Raw genomic sequence first — 26,445 nt, forward strand, 5'->3', positions numbered from 1 at the left:
TTTCACATTCTGTCTCTCACAGTTGAAGTGTACCTATGATGAAAATTACAGACCTCTGTCATCATTTTAAGTGGGAGAACTTGCACAATCGGTGGCTGACTAAATACTTTTTTGCCCCACTGTACAAAATACACATTTGGAAGGGCTTAAAGACCAGATTGTTCAGAGTCAACTGACCTTCTTCAGAACGCTGTCGAGTGTTTCCGGGCGACTGATGTCAAAGCAGATGAGCACGGCGTCGGAGTCTGGATAGGAAAGAGGCCTCACATTGTCATAGTAGGGCGATCCTGGGAAAAAAAGGGAAATAAAGACAGATTTCATACAACATGCTGACATAAATCCATGTACTGTACATTTGGAAATTAAAGTTTTGACAAAAAAATATAAAACTTTGGCCGGAAGCTGTGACTTCTAGGCCAATGTTGAAGATGCCAGTGTGAACAAAGTCAAACACCAAAAATCATAGGTCATTTTTAAGGGTGCAAAATCATTAACGGGCCGATATAAGGAATTAGGATGTCATACCTATTAATCCGATATAAGGTTGTCTCGATACCAATATTTTGGTACCTGTACCACAATGTATTTTGATTATTTGATACAATTCTAAAAAAAAAAAAAAGGATCACAAAAAATGGCTATATTGGCTTTATTTTAACAAAAAAAAATCTTACGGTACATTAAATATCCATCCATCCGTCCCTTTTCTACTGCTTATTCCCTTATCTCAGCTACAATCTGGCAGAAGGCGGGGTACACCCTGGACAAGTAGCCACCTCATCCCAGTACATTAAACATATGTTTCTTACTGCAATCAAAGAACAACTTAAAATAGTGAACATACTAGACAACTTGTCTTTTAGTAGCAAGTAAGCAAACAAAGGCTCCCAATGACGTATGCAGTAACTGTCATTTCTCATTCTTTTATTTTGTCAAAATTATGAGGGACAAGCTGTAAAACTAGATTATTAATCTACTTATTCATTTAAAGTACCAATGATTGTCACACACATACTAGATGTGGCAAAATTATTCTCTGCATTTGACCCATCACCCTTGATCACCCCCTGGGAAGTGAGGGGAGCAGTGAGCAGCAGCGGTGCCGCGCCCGGGAATCATTTAGGTGATTTAACCCCCAATTCCATCCCTTAATGCTGAGAGCCAAGCAGGGAGGTAATGGGTCACATTTTTATAGTCTTTGGTATGACTCGGCCGGGATTTGAACTCACGACCTACCCATCTCAGGGCGGACACTCTGACCACTGAGTAGGTATTTACCGTTAATACATAGTTGTTTTCTGTTCAAACATGTTCTATCTACACTTATGTTAAAATGTAATAATCACTTATTCTTCTATTTGATACTTCACATTAGTTTTGGATGATACCACAAATTTAGGTATTGCTCCGATACCAAGTAGTTACCAGGCCATACATTGGTCATGATTTGTGTGTCCCAGGACTTATTTCCCAAGTTTATGAATATGATATGAATGTAAAAGAAAAAATATTTTGTGGCGATTAAACATATTGATAGGTAGTATAGTAGTATCGACTAGATACGCTCCTGTACTTAGTATCATTACAGTGGATGTCAGGTGTAGATACACCCATGGCATTAGTTTACATTGTGACGCCAGTGAGCTATAGCAGTGGTCCCCAACCTTTTTGTATCCGCGGACCGGTCAATGCTTAATAATTTGTCCCGTGGCCCGGGGGGGGGGTCCTTTTTTTTTTCTTCTTTGTCATGAAAAAGGGACATTTTTGTCATGAAAAAGGGAGTTTTTTGTGGTTGGTGCACTATTTGTAAGTGTATATTGTGTTTTTTATGTTGATTTAATTAAAAAAAAAAAATATATATATATATATACGATGAGGTGGCGACTTGTCCAGGGTGTACCCTGCCTTCCGCCCGATTGTAGCTGAGATAGGCGCCAGCGCCCCCCGCGACCCCGAAAGGGAATAAGCGGTAGAAAATGGATGGATGGATGGATATATTTTATTTTTTTAATAAAAAAATTCTGCGGCCCGGTACCAATCGGGCCGCGGCCCGGTGGTTGGGGACCACTGAGCTATAGTATCCTCCTACAGTGTGCCATAAAGCATATTTTGCTATTCCTCGTCTTGCAGGGATGATACTTGTAAGAAACTTACAATGTCGCCATGGAGGCGAGGATTAGTGTTTTAGAAGTAGGTAAAACACTGCCAATTGTGGATGGACAATAGCTGCTAGATAACTAGCAATGTCTTAAAGCACCTCTTCCTGATGGTGTTTCAGTGTTGTAACGTCACCTTTATCGTCAGTTTTTAGACTAAAATGCGTCTGTTTTCTCTTCTGTCTACCCACTGTGTCACAGGAAAAAGTACTGTGATTGTGCACTGCCGAACATGCTCCTCTGCTTGTAAAACCATCAATGTCATGACGCGCTGTAATGCCCGCTTTTAAAAGAATCTGGCGAACTGGTATTTTTCGAACAGAGGATGGTACCGTTTTTGATTCATTAGTTCCGCAATACTATACCAGTATCGGTATACCGTACAACCCTAATCTGATATTTTTTTAAAAAATGCTCCAATCTGGCAAAATTACCCATACTGTGCCGCAGGTGGTTATGGTGAGCATATCAAATGTTTAGCTTTCTCCTACTCAGGAGTTCGTAAACATCCCCTGAGCTCATTGTAAACAGACATGGCATTGATTGTGTGGGTGTTCTTCAGTTTCAAAGCATATGTTCTGCAGAAACTCTGCAATTAAGGACTCACACTCCAAAACCTCAACCCTGGTCAGCCATCTAAAATACCAACGTCACGAAAATGTTTTGAAAGCTTACGACAGCGCAACATTCCAAGAAAGCGAAATTATCAGTTAGTATTACCACGGTTATTAGGGCTGCGAATCTTTGGGTGTCCCACGATTCGATTCAATATCGCTTCTTGGGGTCGCGATTCGATTATATCGATTTTTTTCAATTCGACCCAATTCTCGATTCAAAAATGTTTCCGATTCAAAACGATTCTGTATTCATTCAATACATAGGATTTCAGCAGGATCTACCCCAGTCTGCTGACATGCAAGCAGAGTAGGAGATTTTTGTAAAAAAGCTTTTATAATTGTAAAGGACAATGTTTTATCAACTGATTGCAATAATATAAATTTGTTTTAACTTTTAAATGAACCAAAAATACGACTTATTTTATCTTTGTGAAAACATTGGACACAGTGTGTTGTCAAGCTTATGAGATGCGATGCAAGTGTAAGCCACTCTATTGTTCTTTTATTTATTTTTATAAATGTCTAATGATAATGTTAATGAGGGAGTTTTAATCACTGCTATGCTGAAATTATAACTAATACTGATACTGTTGTTGATAATATTCATTTTTGTTTCACTACTTTTGGTTTGTTCTGTGTCGTGTTTGTGTCTCCTCTCAATTGCTCTGTTTATTGCAGTTTTGAGTGTTGCTGTGTCAGGTTTGGTCTTGGAAACGGATTGCATTGTTATGGTATTGCTGTGTAGTGGTTTGTTGGATTGATTAAAAAAATTAAAATTAAAATAAAAAACATTTAAAAAAAAATCGATTAAAAAAAAAAAAAATGGGAATAGATTCTGAATCGCGATGCGTATTCGAATCGATTTTTTCCCACACCCTTAACGGTTGTACTTCATGCACTCGGAGTACTCATACACACCAAGTTTAATTTATAAAAAAAAAAAAAAAAAAAAAAAAAAAAAGCAAATACAATAAATAAATAGCCACACGATATACTTTCTTGCAAGAAAAAATATGGTTCTGGCTACTTAAGAGCCATATTATTATTTAAGTGTTTAAATTACGTTTTTCTTCTTCCGTTTTAATTTGTACAACTTTGTGTTTTTTTTAATGATAAAGAAAAAAATTGGGTTTGTGCACATTAGGTCTGGTTTATGTGAGGTCACGCAAATTCACTTCCTGTTGTCATATTTCTCTGAATATCAAGCAAACTGTTCAATGTGCAAAAAAAAAAATCTTGGTTGCTCAGACAAAAAGACAAAATAACAGATGATCAAAATAATTGCTTGGTCAAACATCATAATTCATCCCGGCAGTGGGGATTCCTTCCTTCTAGCAAGCTTCATTTGCAGCACACACACAGACAGTTTGACGAACAGGTGGCTAACTGAAGCGAACACATTTTCCACATTCGGGTTCCTGTTGAAGCTATTTTCGTATCAGCCAAACATAGATTCAGAGTCATTGAGTAGCAGGAAATCAGACTCTGTATCATACGAGTTTACCAAGAAACCTGAAAATGTTCATTTATGGGAGGATTTCATTCTTCAGCTATGAATGCGTAAAGGAATGTAGTGTACTTCAAATTGCTAAATGACGTGATGCATAGCAACGGGGAGTACAAAACAAACAATGCACACGCATACAAAAGTGCCGACTATGACAAGATTCTTCTTGGGGGGGGGGACAAAAAAAACGCTGCAGAGAAACAGAACCTCAGAGCAAAGAAACGACTTTTCAAATTGAAGCCATATGTGAAGGAGACGCCCAATCTACGGGCCAGACATCATGGTCAGGAAGTGGCGGGGTGAGGGGGTGCGCAATGTCAAGGTGAGTCAAGATCACATGACAAGCAATGGCCGGGCGACCACACACACACACCTGGCTGCCAAAAAATCTGGGGAATTTTGTTTTGGGGGAACTGAAGGCTCCCCTGGGAGGTCCTTTTTCAAACATTGAACAGTCAGGAATGCGCACGCACACACATTTTGCTCTCTTAATCCAAACAGTTTTTGGGGGGAGGCGACACCGTTTAAACAATCCACCCTTACTTCAATGCAAAATGAAAGACTGACACCGACTGATGAACAAACCCTGTGACCTTATTGACAGAGCAAAAGTCACCTCGGGGTGAGTGTGTGTGGAGGCAAGACTGGGGGTTGCCGCGCCTTTTGTTTGGGTGCAATACAAAATCAATCATTTACTTCTCTTGCAGCACACATTTACCGTAAAACATTGTCTCAATACAACTGATGGAGAACGCCATATTCAAACTAAGCTACGGGAATAGAATTGGCAAAAATGTCTTGGTACGCGTAAGATTTACAGCAGAGTGGTACCTCAGTTTTAATGAGTATTCCATGACAAAAAAGGTCAGACAAAAACTAAAAATTTGTTTGCTAGCACAATGTTTTGCCGTATGATAACAGACATTATTTAAAAAAAAAAACTGGATAGATTTCTGTTGAAAACAGACCGTTACAAAAAAAAAAGGCCGAACAAAAACTGTATCTTACAAAAAGAGAGTACATTCCTATTTTTAGTGAATTATATTTATATAGCGCTTTTTCTCTAGTGACTCAAAGCGCTTTACATAGTGAAACCCAATATCTAAGTTACATTCAAACCAGTGTGGGTGGCACTGGGAGCAGGTGGGTAAAGTGTCTTGCCCAAGGACACAACGGCAGTGACTAGGTTGGCAGAAGCGGGAATCGAACCTGCAACCCTCAAGTTGCTGGCACGGCCACTCTACCAACCGAGCTAAACCGCCCTCTTGTTTCATCAACCATTATAATTACAGTACATCTTCAAAGAACAATACAAGAGAAACTAAAGTTGGATATACTTTCAAGTAGGGCTGGGCGATATGGCCTTTTTTTAATATCTCGATATTTTTAGGCCATATCGCGATACACAATATATATCTCGATATTTTGCCTTAGCCTTGAATTAACACTCAATACATATAATCACAGCAGTATGATGATTCTATGTGTCTACATTACAACATTCCTGTTCATACTGCATTAATTAATCTCATTTTAAACTTTCATGTAGAGAAGGAAATCACAACTGCCGTATTTTTCGGAGTATAAGTCGTTTCAGAGTATAAGTCGCACCTGCCAAAAATGCATAATAAAGAAGGAAAAAACATAAGTGGCACTGGAGTATAACTCGCATTTTTGGGGGAAATTTATTTGATAAAACTCAACTTCAAGAATAGACATTTGGTAAATGGGTTGTACTTGTATAGCACTTTTCTACCACTTTTTAAGGAGCCCAAAGCGCTTTTGACAGTATTTCCACATTCGCCCATTCACACACTGACGGTGGGAGCTTCCATGCAAGGCGCTCACCAGGACCCATCAGGAGCAAGGGTGAAGTGTCTTGCCCAGGGACACAACGGACGTGACTAGGATGGTAGAAGGTGGGGATTGAACCAGGAACCCTCAGATTGCTGGCACAGCCACTCTACCAACTTCGCCACGCCCTCCCCCAAAGGCAATTTAAAATAAATAAATAGTGAACAACAGGCTGAAAAAGTGTATGTAACATGACGCATAAATAACTAACGTAGAACCTGCCTGGTATGTTAACGTAACATATTATGGTAAGTCATTCAAATAACTATAACATAGAAAATGCTATAAGTTTACCAAACAGTCTGTCACTCCTAATCGCTAAATCCCATGAAATCTTAAACGTCTAGTCTCTTACGTGAATGAGCTAAATAATCCATCCATCCATCCATTTTCTACCGCTTATTCCCTTTCGGGGTCGCGGGGGGCGCTGGCGCCTATCTCAGCTACAATCGGGCGGAAGGCGGGGTACACCCTGGACAAGTCGCCACTTCATCGCAGGGCCAACACAGATAGACGGACAACAATATTATTTGATATTTTACGGTAATGTGTTAATTTCACACATAAGTCGCACCCCCGGCCAAACTATGAAAAAAAACTGCGACTTATAGTCCGAAAAAAACAGTAAGTCAATTGACCAAAACTATATTTATTAAACAGTTGTTAGCAGGTGACTTTTCAAATAATGCTACATATTAGCAGTAATGCTACTTTTGGTAACAACGCTTGTGCCCCACACATGACAAATTAAAGTTGTCTATTCGACATAGTCCCTCTTGAAGCCGAACCACCACCAGACGATGGAACCTGTGCTGTTTTTCTTGGGAATTAATTCTTCCTACATTTGTTACCAGATCCGCATCTTCTTTCTCTCGTATTACCACTCGCACGGCTCCACTAGCATCACAGCTAACGTTACCCATGCTGCTACCTCTCTGCCCTGACAGGCTGTATACGTACAGTGGGGGGAAAAAAGTATAGTCAGCCACCGATTGTGCAAGTTCTCCCACTTAAAATGATGACAAAGGTACACTTCAACAGTGGGAGACAGAATGTGAAAAAAAATCCAGGAATTCACATTGTAGGAATTTTAAAGAATTTATTTATAAATTATGGTGGAAAATAAGTATTTGGTCAACCATTCAAAGCTCTCACTGATGGAAGGAGGTTTTGGCTCAAAATCTCACGATACATGGCCCCATTCATTCTTTCCTTAACACAGATCAATCGTCCTGTCCTCTTAGCAAAGCATGAGGTTTCCACCCCCATGCTTCACAGTAGGTATGGTGTTCCTGGGATGCAACTCAGTATTCTTCTTCCTCCAAACACGGCAAGTTGAGTTTATACCAAAATGGATACATGGATGATACAGCAGAGGATTGGGAGAATGTCATGTGGTCAGATGAAACCAAAATAGAACTTTTTGGTATAAACTCAACTCCTCGTGTTTGGAGAAAGAAGAATACAGAGTTGCATCCCAAGAACACCGTACCTACTGTGAAGCATGGGGGTGGAAACATCATGCTTTGGGGCTGTTTTTCTGCTGAGGGGACAGGACGATTGATCCGTGTTAAGGAAGGAATGAATGGGGCCATGTATCGTGAGATTTTAAGCCAAAACCTCCTTCCATCAGTGAGAGCTTTGAATGGTTGACCAAATACTTATTTTCCACCATAATTTACAAATAAATTATTTAAAATTCCTACAATGTGAATTCCTGGATTTTCTTTTCACATTCGGTCTCTCACAGTTGAAGTGTACCTTTGATGAAAATGACAGACCTCTGTTATCTTTTTAAGTGGGAGAACTTGCACAATCGGTGGCTGACTAAATACTTTTTTGCCCCACTGTATGTGACGTATTTGAAAAGGTGCGCTTACACTCTGTGAGAAGGAGACACAAGAAGGAGTGTGAAGAGCCTGTAGTGTAATGCCCGCAGCTAAAAACAACTGTGGGAGAACGTGTACTCTAATATCACGATATAGTCATTTTCTATATCGCACAGAGACAAACCCGCTATACATCGCGTATATTGATATATCGCCCAGCCCTACTTTCAAGTAGTTAATTGACAACCTACTGAGCATTACTCAAGACAGTCATTGTCTAAAAAGCTTGCGGTGAAGTGAAAATATAATCAGGGCTGGCCGATAAAACGACACCAATATATATTGCGATAGACACGTAATTGATATTAATAAGAGGATAAAACGTTGGATAATTTTTCCTTCTTTGACGGAAAAAAACGGAAGTTGCAGAACAAAGTTGTTTGCATGAACAAAGGCACTTGTTTTCTGGTAATTGCAGGCGTGTGAGCACCCTTTGAGACAAAAAGAGGAAAACCGACCACAAAAGAGGAACATTTCTGTGGGCATAAAGTGCTGCCACGCAAGGCCCTGAAAGAACATTTTGAAGATCTAGACTGCATTTCCTGCAATTGGGTGCATATCTGTACTACATTTGAAAACGTTGGCAACTCTACCCTACAGCCACGCCCCCTCAGGTAACATACTTCAGGTGTTGTGACCTCCGTTTACAGCAGTCATGTAAAAAATGCACCTTCTTGCTGGCTACTAATAAATGCTCTACAACCACAACTGGTTCGGAACTAACAGTGTTCAAATTGCAATCATTCAAATATGATTAGCAGCAAAGTAGAAAACCATCAACGTTGTGGCTCGGAGAGTCAATGCAGGCTACAAGTAAGTTAACTATGTGATGCAAACTACTTAGCTTGTTTTGGCACTCCTGAGCATCTACCGGTCCTGCAATTCAGTGTGGCGTTTAGGCAAAGGGAACAACGAGTACCTGTTGAGGTGAAGTGAAGTGAATTGTATTTATATAGCGCTTTTTCTCCAGTGACTCAAAGCGCTTTACATAGTGAAACCCAATATCTAAGTTACATATAAACCAGAGTGGGTGGCACTGGGAGCAGGTGGGTAAAGTGTATTGCCTAAGGACACAACGGCAGTGACTAGGATGGTGTAAGCGGGGATCGAACCTGCAACCCTCAAGTTGCTGGCACGGCCGCTCTACCAACCGAGCCATACCGCCCCAGGTGAGCGTTCAACAAATTTTGTTTAGAATGTTTTGGTTTTTTTTTACATTGTAGTGGGATAACATTATTTATACCTACGGAACTTTTGTTATTGTTACAGTTCCGGTCGGACGCATTTTTACGGGACAAATTTTCGGTGTTGCGTGGAGAAGCCACAGATTAGGGCTGGGAGATATATCGATATATCGCGGGTTTGTCTCTGTGCGATATAGAAAATGACTATCGTAGGGCTGGGCGATATATTGCAGGTTTGTCTCTGTGCGATATAGAAAATGACTATCGTAATATTCGATTATATGTTCTCACACTGTTGCTTTAAGCTGCGTGCATTACATTACTGACGTGTCTCACTCCTTCTCGTCTCTCCTTCTTACAGAGACGTAAAATAACCCTGCATTCTTACGTACGTCACATACCGTCGCGCGTGTAGCGTCATAGCTGTCGCTGAGAGCTAACGTTAGCATGGCTAACGTGAGCTGAGGCAGGTCGAGTTGTTTTTAGCTGCAGGCATTACACAACAGGCGTTTCTCACTCCTCGTCTCTCATTCTGACGGATACGGAAAACAAGCCCGCCTTCTTACATACGTCACATACTCTCGATAGTCTAGAGTCATAGCTCTCGCCGATCAGAGAGGTAGCAGCATGGCTAATGTTAGCCGAGGCAGGTCGAGAGATGGTGCGAAACTTATCACAAATGGAGGAAGAACAATAAATACCCAGAATAAAGAGCAGGGGATCCATCATCTGGCGGTGGTTTGGCTTCAAGTGGGAAGATATTCAGCAGACAACAGCAATATGCTGTTCTATGTATATACTATGACGATTAACCTGTGTGACGACTGAATTATGCTGATAGTATATATTTTTACCATGAATTGATTAACGTGGACCCTGACTTAAACAACTTCAAAAACTTATTTGGGTGTTACCATTTAGTGGTCAATTGTACGGAATATGTACTGTACAATCTACTAATAATAATATCAATCAATCAATGCATAGTATGCAGCAGAAGTGTTACTACAAAAAGGTAACACTATTAATTTGTTCTTTCATTTAAAAAGTCACCCGTGAGAGAATGAAGAGTATTTAATGAATACAGTTTTGGTCAATTGACTTAGTTGTGATTTCCCTCTGTGCATGAAAGTTTAAAATGAGCATATATTAATACAGTATGAAGAATGTTTTCAAGGTGACAAATAGAATCATCCTACTACTGTGATTATATGCATCTAGTGTTCATTCAAGGCCAAGGCAAAATATTGTAATATATCGTATATCGCAATATGGCATAAAAATATCGCAATACTATCCCATCCATCCATTTTCTACCGCTTATTCCCTTTTGGGTTCGCGGGGGGCGCTGGTGCCTATCTCAGCTACAATCGGGCGGAAGGCGGGGTACACCCTGGACAAGTCACCACCTCATCGCAGGGCCAACACAGATAGACAGACAACATTCACACTTACATTCACACACTAGAGCCAATTTAGTGTTGCCAATCAACCTATCCCCAGGTGCATGTCTTTGGAAGTGGGAGGAAGCCGGAGTACCCGGAGGGAACCCACGCATTCACGGGGAGAACATGCAAACTCCACACAGAAAGATCCCGAGCCTGGATTTGAACCCAGGACTGCAGGACCTTCGTATTGTGAGGCAGACGCACTAACCCCTTTTCCACCGTGAAGCCTATCGCAATACTAATAAAAGCCGATATCGCCCAGCCCTACTATATCGTGATATTCGAGTATACGTTTTCACGCAGTTGCTTTTTACTGTGGGCATTATGTTACAGGCTCTTCTCGTGCTTTCCTGTCTCTCCTCACAGACATCAAGCGCACATTCTTACACACGTCACATCATTGGTCACATATGTATACGCCCTCACGGAGCAGAGAGATAGCAGCATGGGTAACGTTAGCTGTGATGCTAGCAGGGCCGTGCGAGTGGCAATACGAGAGAAAGAAGGTGTGAATGAAGAAAGAAGTCATTCCCAAGAAAAACAGCAGGGGCTCCATCATCTGGCGGTGGTTTGGCTTCAAGTGGGAATATGTCGAACAGACAACCATAATAAGTCAAGAATGTGGAAAAAGCGTTACTATAAAAAGTAGCATTACTGCTGATATGTAGCATAATTTGAAAAGTCACCTGCTAGAGAATGAATAGTGCTTACTCCGCCTGTCAACATCTCCGTTCGGTGCCACACGGCCACACTATCAAAATGCAGAGGCAAACATTTCCAGATCAACACTGTATGAAAAAAATAGTCAACAACAAAATTTAATAACGTCCGTTGTAACCTACCACATAGCGAAGGACGAACACTATTTGATTTCCTATTATGCAGCTTATTTTTATTTGACACTTAAAATGTCTGACAATCTTGCACTTTTTGTTTTGGAAATGACATGAACGTTTGTGTCATTGCTTGATAACAGTTTAATAAATACAGTTTTTGTCAAGTGACTTCCTTCTCTGCATGAAAGATTAAAATGCAGTATGAACAAGAATGTTTTAATGTAGACACCTAGAATCATCATACTGCTGTGATTATATGTATCAAGTGTTAATTCAAGGCTAAGGCAAAATATCGATATATTGTGTATCGCAATATGGCCTAAAAATATTGATATTAAAAAAAAGGCCATACTGCCCAGCCCTACCACAGATTTATAGATACTGCTCGATTGCTGACAAGAAAAAGTTGGCTTCGACTACCATCACTACACACAACAATTTTTCATTAAAACAAACAGAATTGATTATTGGATGCGGAAATAGTTTAAAAACTGATATTTGCATTTCCGTGGACATTTTAACAGGCCTGTAATCGAGCATTGTAGGAAGTGATCACTGATCTGTGGGAGTTTTACCAATCCAGTAACAGTATCAACTATCAAGTTTGTTTGTGCCATCTTGTTGTCTCAAGGTTAATTCTTTGCACTGAGTGAGAAGAAAAACTAGAAATGAATGCTGTAGAGTGAATTCATGACAAAACCGGATAAATTCACCGACAGTATGGTAGTTTTTCGATTTAAAAAAAACAAAAAAACAGTCCGTAGTTAGGCCAATGTGGTCTGTCATTGATGCAAGGCGCTCATCCCCAACATTGGAAATATCACACTACTTTAGTCAAGCTCAACCTTTAAACCACAGCCGTAACTTTCTGGCACTAAACCTGCAGAAAACAGTTCTCAGGTTTCTCTATATTTCCATTTTCACACTCTGCAATATTTTCTTACAATTTAAGCACTTCTTACTTATTACTTATTTTGCACCTACATTTTAAGAGGTTAGTTTGCAAAAATAACCTGGTTTACCGTATCTTTCAGACTATAAGTCGCAGTTTTTTTTTAGTTTTTTTTTACATAGTTTAGCCAGGGGGTGCGACTTATATTCAGGAGCGACTTGTGTGAAATTAACACATTACCGTAAAATATTAAATAATATTATTTAGCTCATTCACGTAAGAGACTAGACGTATAAGATTTAATCGGATTTAGCAATTAGGAATGACAGATTGTTTGGTAAACGTATAGCATGTGCTATATGTTAGTTATTTGAATGACTCTTACCATAATATGTTACGTTAACATACCAGGCACCTTCTCAGTTGGTTATTTATGCGTCATATAACGTACACTTATTCAGCCCGTTGTTCACTATTCTTTATTTTAAATTGCCTTTCAAATGTCTATTCTTGGTGTTGGGTTTTATCAAATTTCCCCCAAAAATGCGACTTATACTCCAGTGCGACTTATATATATATTTTTTTCTCCTTCTTTAATATGCAATTTTGGCAGGTGCGACTTATACTCCGGAACAACTTATACTCCGAAAAATACGGTATATTGAATATATTCTTCTCCTGGTCCTTATTTTCAATAGTTCATAAAATATATCAAAAATTGTCTTTACCCACCAGTATCAAACAGTTTTCGGTCGTATTGCCCAGCCCTAAATAGAATACACTGTTTACTAAAAAGTGAGGGGGTGAGTAAGTTTGTGAGATACAGTGTGATGCAGGAGGAAGGGATAGGCTTCAGCCTTGAATGGATGGTAGCAAGAGGTTTAAGTAAGAAAAACATTTTTAAACTTAGTACACCATAAATGGTGGCTTAAAGGGATTTGCAGAGCTATAATATTTAAAATACAACTATATGCCCTGTGATGAATCCCTCTGTGGTCTATGGTGCAATCTTGGCAGCAGGTTATAGAAGTTGATGTGTGTGTTTATGGGATCTGTAATGTTTGGGGCACTTCATACTGTTGCACTCTGGTTGCAAGCCTGCATACCACAGTATCACTGTTTCCAAATGTTGATCCAGGAGGTCGATTCTATAAAAACATTTAAACCAAGCACCTCACTTCAGATTGCTATACTATAGAATCCCAAACTCTGATTTGGCTTCTGTTCCCACCACAGACGGGGTGTGTAGGCTGTCAGCTACATCAAAGCAGCACAAAACAGTAACTTTCCAATACGTAAATAAGCTTGCATTCTTGGCATGGGGTTGTTTATCATAACTGTACAGCGGTAGGTCTTACGAGTTTAATTGGTTCTGTGATGGACCTCATAATTTAAAATACTCCTGTCAAATTAATGTTTCCCGAATATAATTATTCGCTTCTGAACCTCCCAAAACACAGCACAATTTTAACGCGTAACATTTTTTTAAATAAGTAAAAACTACTTCTAGATAAAGACGGTAACAAAAAGAATACATTGGCATGTACTACAAAGTACAGTACTTTTATGAAGTAATGTACAACATTTACCTTGGAGAGTGGCCTTTTACAGGAATTGTTTTCACGGCTTTAGCTGGCATTGTCAGTCTTTTATCGACAACTCCTGCTATGCTGCTTTGCCAATTACTAGAGGGTGTAACGGTACACAAGAATTTCGGTTTGGTACATACCTCTGTTTAGAGGTTACAGTTCGGTTCATTTTCGGTACAGTAAGAAAACAACAAAATACAAATTTTTGGGTTATTTATTTAGCAAATTTGTAAACAATGGCTTTATCCTTTTAACATTGGGAACACTATAATAATTCTGCCTACGTTAATCAACATTAAACTGCCTCAACTTGTTGCTCAGATTAAATAAAATGACTAAACTTTTCTTCTACATATACAAAATGCAACATTAAACAGATTCAAGTCAACTCATCATGCTTGATTTATTACAGTATTTGGGAAGCCCGCAGTGAATGTAAATGTTATATTTTTATCAACATTCAAACTTCGCTGCTACATTTCTAATGATTAATGTAACTATAGCTGAAAAAAATAGTACAACAGCAATAGGAGAGACTATTCATCCCTGAACATCATGGAGTTCATGTAGGCTTAATGATGCACTTACATTATTATATCACACACACACCAAAATGAGCTAACATTACACTAAAAGTTAATTAGCCTTCACCTCAAGCCAGGACTGCGAGCGAGCTGAGCTGCAGTTTGTTTCTAGAACGCCATTTAGAATGTTGACTGGGAAGTGTTTATTGTAAATTTGGGGAGAGTCCGCTGCTCACCTATCTGCTCGACGCTGAAGCGCTGACTACATGCACTCTGAATACGCACTGCTGATTGGTTGTTACCGCTATATATGTAACCAATCAGATGGTTGTGTGGGTGGGAAAATGCTGGGTGCTATGTAGGAGACAGAAGCAGAACAGCTTGTTAGGACTTTAGCTTAGGCAGCTACTTCATATGTTTGTGTTTAAACTGGTTCAGTACACCTCTGAACCGAACCAAAACCCTCGTACCGAAATGGTTCAATACAAATACACGTACTGTTACACCCCTACTAATTACTTCTTTTATTCAATGAATATTATCCACTTCTTTCCCATGTTTCGAAAAACAAAGTTATGTCTTGCTAGTGGGGCACTGAATATTTTGGTTGGATCTTACGTTGTCGATTGTGGCATTCGATACGGCAACTAGGTACGAACCCAAATTTTCTTGCAACCTCGAGCTACGTCTGGTCATATTTATTTAATTGTTTGCATTTTTTAAATATGCATGACATGCTGCAGTGTTTACAGAAGTAAATATGCCTCCCAATCTAGTAGGTCTCAGTCGACCAAAATGATTGCATATAGAAGATTAGAAAGGAGGGCGTTTAAGTGTGGTTGAGCAGTCGGAACATTAACCAGAGTTCCTAAAACAACATTTTCATTGTTTTCTGCCTATTTGTCGTCAACTTTTTAATTTGCACCTGTCTAATTTGGAAAAGAATGACGCTTATCGTCATTTGCTTACATATTGGTCGGATGAACGCGACTCGATCGATCAGAATGCAGTTGCATCGGATACATATCCGATTAATTGCCAAATACAAAAGAGGCATAGGTCGGATTTGAAAAATTCGGAATTGTACTGTTCACATTGACATGAAAAAAAAATCTGATACCAGGTCACATGTGGGGGAAAAAATTAATAAAATATTTTTTTTTAAATCAGAATTGACTTATAGTGTGAACAAGGCCTACCACTAGCATAGGTGAGAGAGCCCGTATTCCAACAAAATAACTTTGAGCTGGGGCACTCGCAAGCTAAAAAAGGTACCAATGCATTTTTTTTGCTATTGTCACATAAAAGTGAAGAACCTCTTAAATGATCAATCTTCATTAATCAACAAGTTGTCACGGTACCACATACCACGTTAGATTGTTATTTAGGTAGCGATTACAATTGAAACAGAACAGATTTGACATCTGCTGCTTGGGGGTAAAAAGGTGCTTGTGTGTCCCAAAATCCACAACCATTATGAAGCTGAGAGCCAATGCCGACATGGTCAATGTCATGCCAGAAACTACACAGAACAGAACACATTCCTTTCACGTCTTGCTCTCCACATAATGTGTTTCAGATGCCCAGCCTAGTTATTTTCCAATGACTCTCCGCATGGAGATCGCTCAGGGAAGACATCTATAGGTGTTTAAGCGTCTAAGCAAAAGCCGCCGTCATTGTCCCTGCATGGCAATGAGGAATTAGGCAGGAATTTATTTCCCATCTTTCATGGCTGTCTTTTTCAATCACGACCGCCTCACATCGTTTGAAAGTTGTTTTTCTTCCCCCCGCTCCATCCCTCAGTTGCTGGAACCAATCATCGCAAAAATAAGACCCTGTGACTGAAAGGGCCAGCTGCAGAGTTGGGTTGGCATTCTACAACACCACTGAATGTTACGAACGAAGCACTCAAACAAAAACACACAACCTTGACGCTGCAAGGATAAAATTATTCTGTTGGCTGTTACACCTAGAGGAAATGGAAAACATTTCTACATGGTTTTTGCTGTGTGTATGTGGGGATTTTTTGGTCCATTCATCAAGAGGTGCATTGCAACACAGTTTGTTCTGTATGTGAACATGAACATCTACTGAATAATTGATAGTTACAAAGCTTACATGCACATCCTCTAAACCAACTTGGGAAAACCCTGTACTGTGTGTGATCTGTGTGTGTACAGTGCAACAGCCTACACACACATGACTGTCATGTAGTTAACTCTTGTCGTTCTTACAGGATCTCTAAATCTGGAAGGGCCCTGCCTCTTTTCAAGCTTGTTTCCATCCACAGCAACCATGATGACAATCACCCGCTTATATCACCTGACCTGATGTTTCACAGCTTCTTTGGAATAGACTTAGTGCACAAAATCCCATTGGCAACGCAGATATTTCTGTGATTTAACACAGGCGGTCCTGAGGTAAGCCACAGCAGAGGTATGGAAAGACCTGCTGATTTACTGCATAGCTCACATACTTGTGTTTAAGGAAAAGGCTTGAGAATATAAACGTGCCCACGTTGACGTACGTGTGCATGGAGGTGTTAAACCACCTGTGGAAAGAGTGACCGGCATGTTCAGCAATCAAGCCCTTGGAGTTGATATAGAATAGGATTTAAACCCCCATTCATCTCCGACATAATAAGATGAAGAGCAGCATCAGCTGCTATTGTTAGCAATCACTGGCAACAACCATTTGACAAGACAAAAGGATACAGGGTTACCCCCAGATTGCCAATATAACTGTGGCGGTGGGGGCGTGGTCAATATGACAAACTTTAATCATTTTCTTTTAAAGGCTAAAAAGATATGTACATTTAAAAACAATTAGCAGTAAACTTGTAGTTTTGCTCTGTTTTTCAATAGTTTATTGTACAATGTACTTTGAGACATTTTTAGGGTTTTAATCATTTTAGTGACATTTTCCGTATTTAAAAACGATCAGCAACAAATACAACAAAACAATACACAAAAATACCATAATGCAATAAATTTCAAAACCAAACCTGACCCAGCAACATTCAGAATAGCAATAAACAGAGCAATTGAGGACACACAAACATGACACGGTACAATCTAAAAGTAGTGAAAAAAAAATGATCATCAATATCAGTAATAATTTCGAAATAGCAGTGATTAAAAATCCCTCATTGATATCATTAAAAACATTAATACAAAAAAAAAAAAAATGGTGTCACAGTGGCTTACACTTGCATTGCATCTCATAAGCTTGACAACACACTGTGTCCAATATTTTACATCTTTTTCTGGTGTTATTGAAGACCGTAATCGTGTTTGGAGACTCCTTACTATTGTCGCACGATGTCCGCAACAAACAGCGAGCCGGACGTCAGTTGTTGCTCCACCTGAATTTTCTCTCCAAAAGGGTGCTACTATCCTTTTAAAAATGTGCACCTTTTGTTGATCACTGTCCACGGGTTTACATTAGGTATATTAAAATACGTCGACATTGCAAACATGCTGCTCCTGACCCAGACAATCCTGTGCGTATTGCTTACAATCCTTACAACATTGAGTTTCGTTTGTGCCATTGCAGCGGCAAAAAGTATTTTTTCGGCAGCCAAATTTTCAATGCATCACTAGTCAATAGGGGTGTGGGAAAAAATCGATTCGAATCGAATACGTTATGCGATTCAGAATCGATTCTCATAATTTTTTTTTAAATCAAACCACTACACAGCAATACCATAACAATGCAATCCAATTCCAAAACCAAACCTGACCCAGCAATACTCAGAACTGCAATAAACAGAGCAACTGAGAGGAGACTCAAACACGACAAAACAAACCAAAAGTAATGAAACAAAAATGAATATTATCAACAACAGTATCAATATTAGTCATAATTTCAGCATAGCAGTGATTAAAAATCCCTCATTGACATCATTAGACATTTATAAAAATAAAAAATAAAAAAAGAATAGTGTCACAGTGGCTTACACTTGCATTGCATCTCATAAGCTTGACAACACACTGTGTCCAATGTTTTTAAAAAGATAAAATAAGTCGTATTTTTGGTTCTTATAATAGTTAAAACAAATGTACATTATTGCAACCAGTTGATAAAACATTGTCCTTTACAATTATAAAAGCTTTTTTTTTTTTTTTTTTAAATCTACTACTCTGCTTGCATGTCAGCAGGCTGGGGTAGATCTTACTGAAATCCTATGTATTGAATGAATGCAGAATTGTTTGGAATCGGAAAAATATCGTTTTTGAATAGAGAAACGCGTTGAATCGAAAAGAAAAAGAAAAAAAAGATATATCATCGAATAGTGACCCCAATAATCTATATTGAATCGAATCGTGGGACACCCAAGATTCGCAGCCCTACTAGTCAATGTGCAAAAAATAGGCTACATAGATCCATTCATAATGTAAGGACCTGCTGGTATTATTGTTCAGACTTGCCATGGTCGCGTACATCCATAGCTGAAAGGGGATTTGGCAGAGAATGAGGAAATCTTTGTCGGAGTGAAGCACGTAAACAGACGTGTGTGCACGGAGGAAATACGTGTTGGAATTGGACCGTTTTGCATAAAATTGACAATAAAAGAGCATCAGACTTTATGCAAATTAATTGGGACGCCATTATTTAACTTTACCGTATTTTTCAGACTATAGGTCGCAGTTTTTTTTCATAGTTTGGCCGGGGGTGCGACATATACTACGGAGCGACTTATGTGTGAAATTATTAACACATTACCATAAAATATCAAATACCGTATTTTTCGGATATAAGTCGCAGTTTTATTTCCATAGTTTGGCCGGGGGTGCGACATATACTACGGAGCGACTTATGTGTGAAATTATTAACACATTTCTGTAAAGTATCAAATAATAGTATATAGCTCATTCACGTAAGAGACTAGACGTATAAGATTTCATGTGATTTAGCCATTAGGAGTGACAGTTTGTTTGGTAAACGTATAGCATGTTCTATATGTTATAGTTATTTGAATGACTCTTACCAAAATATGTTACGTTAACATACCAGGCACCTTCTCAGTTGGTTATTTATGCCTCATATAACGTACACTTATTCAGCCTGTTGTTCACTATTATTTAATTATTTTAAATTGCCTTTCAAATGTCTATTCTTGCTGTTGGGTTTTATCAAATACATTTCCCCAAAAAATGAGACTTATACTCCAGCGCGGCTTATATATGTTTTTTTTCCTTCTTTATTATACATTTTTGGCAGGTGCGACTTATACTCCGGAGTGACTTATACTCCGAAAAATACGGTAATATTATTGATATCATTCGCGGAAGAGACAAAGAAAATGTCAGCAATCGTCACACACACACGTCAGCCAATAAGAATCGGCGGGGGAGGGTCATGTCAGAAGTGCAATGTGGGTCATGGAATGCTAACTGTTATATGCTACTGCCGTAGCTATTAAAATAGATCATTTCATTGGTGGCGGTAACTTATAAAAACTGAGAAGGGCTGGACAAAAATGGCACCGAAAGGGAAATCATGTACTGCAGATTACAAGCTGGACGTAGTGAAATATGCAGCAGAAAACGGCGCATACCTTTGGAGTTGGCAGAGTTGTTTAGAAGAAACATCGAGGAAGAAGATTTCACTATATTTATCGATTAGGAGTGACAGATTGTTTGGTAAACGTATAGCATGTTCTATATGTTAGTTATTTGAATGACTCTTACCATAATATGTTACGTTAACATACCAGGCACCTTCTCAGTTTATTTCTTTATTTATTTTAAATTGCCTTTCAAGTGTCTATTCCTGGTGTTGGATTTTATCAAATAAATTTCCTCCAAAAATGTGACTTATACACCAGTGTGACGTGTATATGTTTTTTCTCTTCTCTATTATACATTTTCGGCCGGTGTGATTTATACTCCGGAGAGATTTATAATCCGAAAAGTACGGTACTTTGTTTTTACATAAAAACCTGAATTTTTAAGTTGTGGAGACTTCTTTTGCAGCGTTGGGCCGCCACAATCAATGCCATACTAGGAAATACTAAACGCTGAGAATATTTTAAATCTTTCACAAAGTGTTCAGAGCAAACTTGTTTGACTCTGCTCCCTTGGTCTGGAGTGGGTGCCCCTTTTCTCATAGTCTTTTGTAAAGTCTTTAAACTTTTTTTCTGTTTTTGATTACCAATTGAGGAACTTGTATCTTTATCGCAGTTTGAACGATTCCAACAGCCTAAAACAACGCAAACATAGGGCTTTTTTCTTCGAGAAAGGCAAAATGCCACCCAAAACACTATGACAGACGCTTGCTGGCCCACCACAGATAATGAACACAACCTATACTGTATGCCTGTTCTTGTATGAGTTGTTGTTGTACTTCTTAGGTGCAATGACAAAGTTGCATTCCGTTCTCTTTATCAAAAACTGTCTTCATTTTGTGTACTCAGGGTTGTACCGCCAGTCAGCTCAGGTATCCGTGATTCAATTTCCCAGTTGAAATAAAGTAGGTCTTCAGTGAACCACACCACTACTATTTCACCCCGCTGAGGATCCCAATGTGCTGGGTACAATTCAATTCTTTGTCCAGGAACGCTGTTGAAACCTTTAGCCGGAGGAATGCCAGTCATGCAGCTCCAATTTGCTGAGCCCCGAAACGTGATCCAATGCAACAATGGCTGCTGAGACGGGAGGGGAGCACGTTCCCGGAAATACTTGATACTTTGTGGGAGGCTGGTCCTACTTTGACCGGGACTTAGACCGCAGGTGTTCAATCAAACTAAAATAAATAAGTGTCCACTAGAATGAAGTCCTGACACGGCGGGAAAGACAAACGGGAAGCAATACATCTACCTTAATGACTCCATCCCACCCTCCCTCCCTTGTTAAACACAGCTTATTTGGTTGCTCATTAAGACACAACAAAGACCCCCTACCCTATGCATGTGTGTTTAGGTGTTCTCTAGTGGGGGTGGGGGCGTATAGTACGTTTGACTTCATTTCTGTGTCCTGCTTTTTATCTTGGTGTCTGCTGGTCTTTGAGTGCATGCTGGGGTTTCTCCCCCCCTCACATCAGACCAAGCACATAATGGATCAATAAGGTGGGCCTCAGCTCTACCCGTAAGTGTGTGTGGGCTTAACATTGAGGTGGGGTCTCACAACGTGTGATCTAATAGGGAAAAGCACACACATTGAAAGACTAACATTTGAAAACCGAGAGAAATTAAAAAAAAAGAAATAAGACTGCCAGCTGCAGGCCAATAAGGTGCAGTAAAACACTTCTCACCCTGAATGGCTTTCCTTTCGTCTTTCACAAGTCACACAAACAGTGGGTGTGAAGGAATTTCAAATGTGAGCAACATTTTGGCAGATGTTTCTTCTTCTATTTCCCTCAAGGAAATATGTCCTACCTACGCAGCTTCAAGAGGGACTCGCCTGCGTTTGTAGTCTCGTCTCTTCAAAAAAGGGTGAGATGAATATTCTGAGGTCTAAAAGAAAAAAAATAAGTTTCTCTTGTACTTGGTACTTGAATCTTGTGTCACCATGCAGAATTCAAACTGTAAATCCCCCCCTCTTCGCACCTCACTGAAAGTCCTTCCCATTCTTCTCTCTGAGAGTGCGCAAAATCGTGCACAAGCAGAGGTTGTTGACAGTCCGAAGTTGCATCAAAGGATCCCCTAGTTCAGTGGTCTGCAACCCACGGCTCTGGAGTGGCATGCAGCTCTTTCATGTCTCCAACCTGGCTCCCTTTGGCTTTTAAAATATGTAAATAAATCATGGCTATTCCATTTTAATTGATTTTATTTGATTTAATTAGCCTATTTTAATGTAGCCATTGTTATTTTAGAGTTAGTGATCTTGCAATGCGTCATATTTTGCTGCCAAGCAATTGCATTGTTTTAGTGGTCAACCCCCAGTAAATTTGCAATGGACAAATCAATAAGAGAAAAAATTCAGATGAAAATAAAACATTTAATGCTACATGGACAGTCTTTTGCATTTACTGTTGACAAGGTTGGTTCCCCTGTGTGCTTAATATGTGGGGAGAAAATAGCAAACAACAAAAATTCAAATGTGGAAATACATTTCCAGAACAAACAGTATTTGTGGAAAAATACTACCAAGCTGGAAATGACCGAAAAAGAGCAGTTTCGGAACTGCTGCGGGAAGCTGATCAGAGCAAAAATACCTAGGTCATATACCAGTGGTTCTCAAATGGGGGTAAACGTACCCCTGGGGGTACTTGAAGGTATGCTAAGGGGTACGTAAGATTTTTTTTAAATATTCTAAAAATAGAAAATTCAAAAATCCTTTATAAATTTATTTATTGAATACTACTTCAACACAATATGAATGTAAGTTCATAAACTGTGAAAAAAAATAAAAAAGTGCAATATTCAGTGTTGACAGCTATATTTTTTGTGGACATGTTACATAAATATTGATGTTACAGATTGCTTTTTGTGAAGAAATGTTTAGAAATAAGTTCATGAATCCAGATAGATCTCTATTACAATCCCCAAAGAGGGCACTTTAAGTTGAGGATTACTTCTCTGTGTAGAAATCTTTATTTATAATTGAATCGCTTGTTTATTTTTCAACAAATTTTTAGTTATTTTAATATCATTTTTTTCCAAATAGTTTGAGAAAGACCACTGCAAATGAGCAATATTTTTGCACTGTTATACAATGTAATAAATCAGAAACTGAGGACGAAGTGATGTATTTTACCTCATCTTTTTTCAAACAAAAATGCTGTGCTCTGATTAGGGGATACTTGAATTAAAAAAAAATTCACATGGGGCACATCACTGAAAAAAGGTTGAGAACCACTGTCATATACTGTCTAGTGTTTGATTTCATAAATACTACAGCTTAAATGTAATGAAACTAAAAGCAGTGTTATTGTCATTTTACTCAAATAGAGTTTGCGGCTCTACGTGGGTTAACTTTGGTGGGAAATGGGCTCAAATGACTTTGTACGCTGAAGTTTGCCGACCCCTGCCCTAGTTCGTATTTTGTTGCATAGTATCGGTAACACGTCGCCACGCGAAAGAATACACACAAAATATAGGAACACTAGATTACCTGCCGAGAAGGAAAACAGCCACTTGCATGCCCAAAGTTAGTCCAAGACTGGCCTGTAATGTCCTCCATCTTGAATACGCCGGACCAACATTTATTCAAGTTTTGGCTCTTCTTTGTTTTTTTAAACGTAAAGCATCTTTTCTTCCTATGATTTCTTCTTTTTGTTTTTTTTTCCAGCAGTGCATGCTGCCACAGTGCAGCATGTACTACATGCTTCCGATCTTTCCAGGTGGATGCTGCCATGCTTTACTGCAAACAAGTCGGCATCAACAACTCACTATCGCATCAGCCAATGAGGAGGCTTCTTCGTGGGCTCTGCTTACCCCTCCTTTCTTCAAATCCTTTGATTGGATCTGGAGGGGTTGACCGCCAGGAAGAAAAATAATTTTGTCTTCCGGGGTTTTATTTACTAAAATACCTAATTATAAAAAAGGTACAGACAGCATGCAGATATACGATTTTTTTCAGTGTTACGATATACTAAGGGTGTAACAGTACGTGTATTTGTATTGAACCGTTTGGGTACGGGGGTTTCCGTTCGGTACAGGGGTGTACCGAACGAGTTTCTAAGCTAAAGTCTTAACAAGCTGCTTTGCTTCTTCTGCCTCTGTCTCAGCACCCAGCATTGTCCCACCCACACAGCCATCTGAATGGTTACATATATAGCTGAAACAGCCAATCAGCAGTGCGTATTCAGAGCGCATGTAGTAAATGCTTCAGCGTCGAGCAGATAGGTGTTTACCGGTGAGCATAAGGCAGTGCACTCTCCCCAAATTATAATAAACACCTCCCAGTCAACTACTAATAACATCACTATGAGCCCGTTGACCTTCTAGAAACTTAAACTGGAGCTCAGCTCGCTCGCAGTTCTGGCTTGAGGTGAAGGCTAATTAGCTTTTAGCGTAACATTAGCTCATTTTGCAGTGTGTGTGTGTTTTACACACAGAAAAGCTTTGAATGGCAGGGTCACTGCTATCACATGTTGATAAAAATATAACATTTAAATAATAAAATTCAACTACAGGTTTCCCAAATGCTGTGATAAATTAAGCATGATGAGTTGACATGAAACAGTTTAATGTTGCACTTTTTATACGTAGAAGAAAAGTTGTCATTTTCTTTAATCTGAGCAACAATTTGAGTCAGTTTAATATTGATTAACGTGGGCAGAATAATTATAGTGTTCCTAATGTTAAAAGGATAAAGCCATTGTTTACAATTTGGTAAATAACCAAAAAATTTATATTTTTTTGTTTTCTTACTGTACCGAAAATGAACCGAACCGTGACCTCTACGTACCGAACCGAAATGTTTGTGTACCATTACACCCCTAGGAAAATATTGTTTTTTTAAGAATACAACTTAGGCACCTCAGCTTTAAATACCACTAAGGAATTCCTCACCTTAGACAAGCAACAGCTGGCTGCCGGCTTGGCCCACAAACATTCATACTTCCAGATCACACCCCTTCCCCCATGACATATGCTGCACTCACGCCTGACGGACTGACCGCTGTGCTATTCTCTGTTCCGGCATTGATGGATGAGAGTGGGCTTGTTTACACACTAACACACAGGATGCTGCAGCTGATTTGGACAAAAAAAAATAGTGCAAAGTCCAGCAAATGGGAGATAAAATAAATGTTGCGTGCTGCTTTTTCAAAAAGGCCCATTTCCAAAGTGTGTGATCCAGAGGTACACTTATTACGTGCATTGAAAGTTCACATTTGAAAAGAAAAAACACCCACGTGTCCATAATTAGATCCAATGGTTTTAGTCTGCATGTTGGGACAAGTCACCCCAACCTATTCAGAGTGGTACAGTGACCGGCCCTCTGAGGTCATGCTGTACATTTAGGACTTTGACCACAATAAGATTTAAGAACCAGCCGTATAGAAAGATGTTTCAAGGGTAAACTTCTTTTTACACTTTTAATACAGTCAAATCTGTTAGCGGCCACGACGTTTACCCAACAAAAAGAAAGGTAGTGTTATAAACCACGTCTATAGAGACCACTTATTTTGTAATACAGATTTATTTTTATTTTTTTTTAAACTTCGTACAGCGGCCAATAATATCAAAATGTGCTGCAACGATGCATGCTGTCAATTGATAGGATATTTGTTTACTCTTTGGAGGAAAAATACGCTACAATATGAATGGCTTTCCCTTCATCTATTTATTCCGTATTATTTCTGTTTAAAAATGTAAAAAAAAAAACGCAACAATTACGGATGCTCACTTGTGGTCGAAGTAAACCTATTATGGATGTTCGCAGTGACATACGTACTTTGCTTACGTCAGCATAGCCTTCGACCTCATTTGGTCTTCGACTTTCAACGAATCAAAGTTAGCCCAAGCTCATTCCTGCTCTGTCACTGATAACCTAAAATCAAAAATCCCCTAGTGGTCTTGCAGAGCTGACATTCTGGGTTTAATCCCTGGAAAGAGTGGTGGCAGGAGCCAAAATTTTAAAAATGCATGTTATCAATTTCTAATTTTGTACCAAAAAAGTGTTTTTCAACATTTCCTTTCACGTGAAATTTAGTCTAAAACATTACCTCTCTAGGGACATTTAATTGCATTACCTTCAAGGTCAATAGGACTTAAAAATAATTTTTTGAAGGATTTTGACAGATGGTAAAACATTTTGGATTCATATTTTTTTAGCAGGATTTGTCAGTTAAATCCTAAAAAGTTAGTGATAATGTTATGGGCCTGCTCAGTGGCCTTGTTGTTAAAGTGTCCACCCTGAAATCGGTAGGTTGTGAGTTCAAACCCCAGCAGAGTCATACCAAAGACTATAAAAATGGGATCTAGTACCTCCCTGCTTGGCACTCAGCATCAATGGTTGAAATTGGGGGTTAAATTACCAAAATGATTCCTGAGCGTAG

General features: G+C 39.1%; 1 protein-coding gene across 1 annotated transcript in view; it reads right to left on the minus strand.

Moving 5' to 3' along the window:
- Positions 1-26,445, minus strand: part of rnd3a (Rho family GTPase 3a) — a 38,338-nt gene that overhangs the window by 8,758 nt on the left and 3,135 nt on the right. Inside the window, exon 3 of the mRNA XM_061889898.1 lies at positions 178-287. Coding sequence (XP_061745882.1) covers positions 178-287 — 110 coding nt within the window. The remainder of the gene's footprint in view (positions 1-177; positions 288-26,445) is intronic.

Source organism: Nerophis ophidion, linkage group LG27, assembly GCF_033978795.1.
Source record: "Nerophis ophidion isolate RoL-2023_Sa linkage group LG27, RoL_Noph_v1.0, whole genome shotgun sequence".
Classification (NCBI taxonomy): Eukaryota; Metazoa; Chordata; class Actinopteri; order Syngnathiformes; family Syngnathidae; genus Nerophis; species Nerophis ophidion.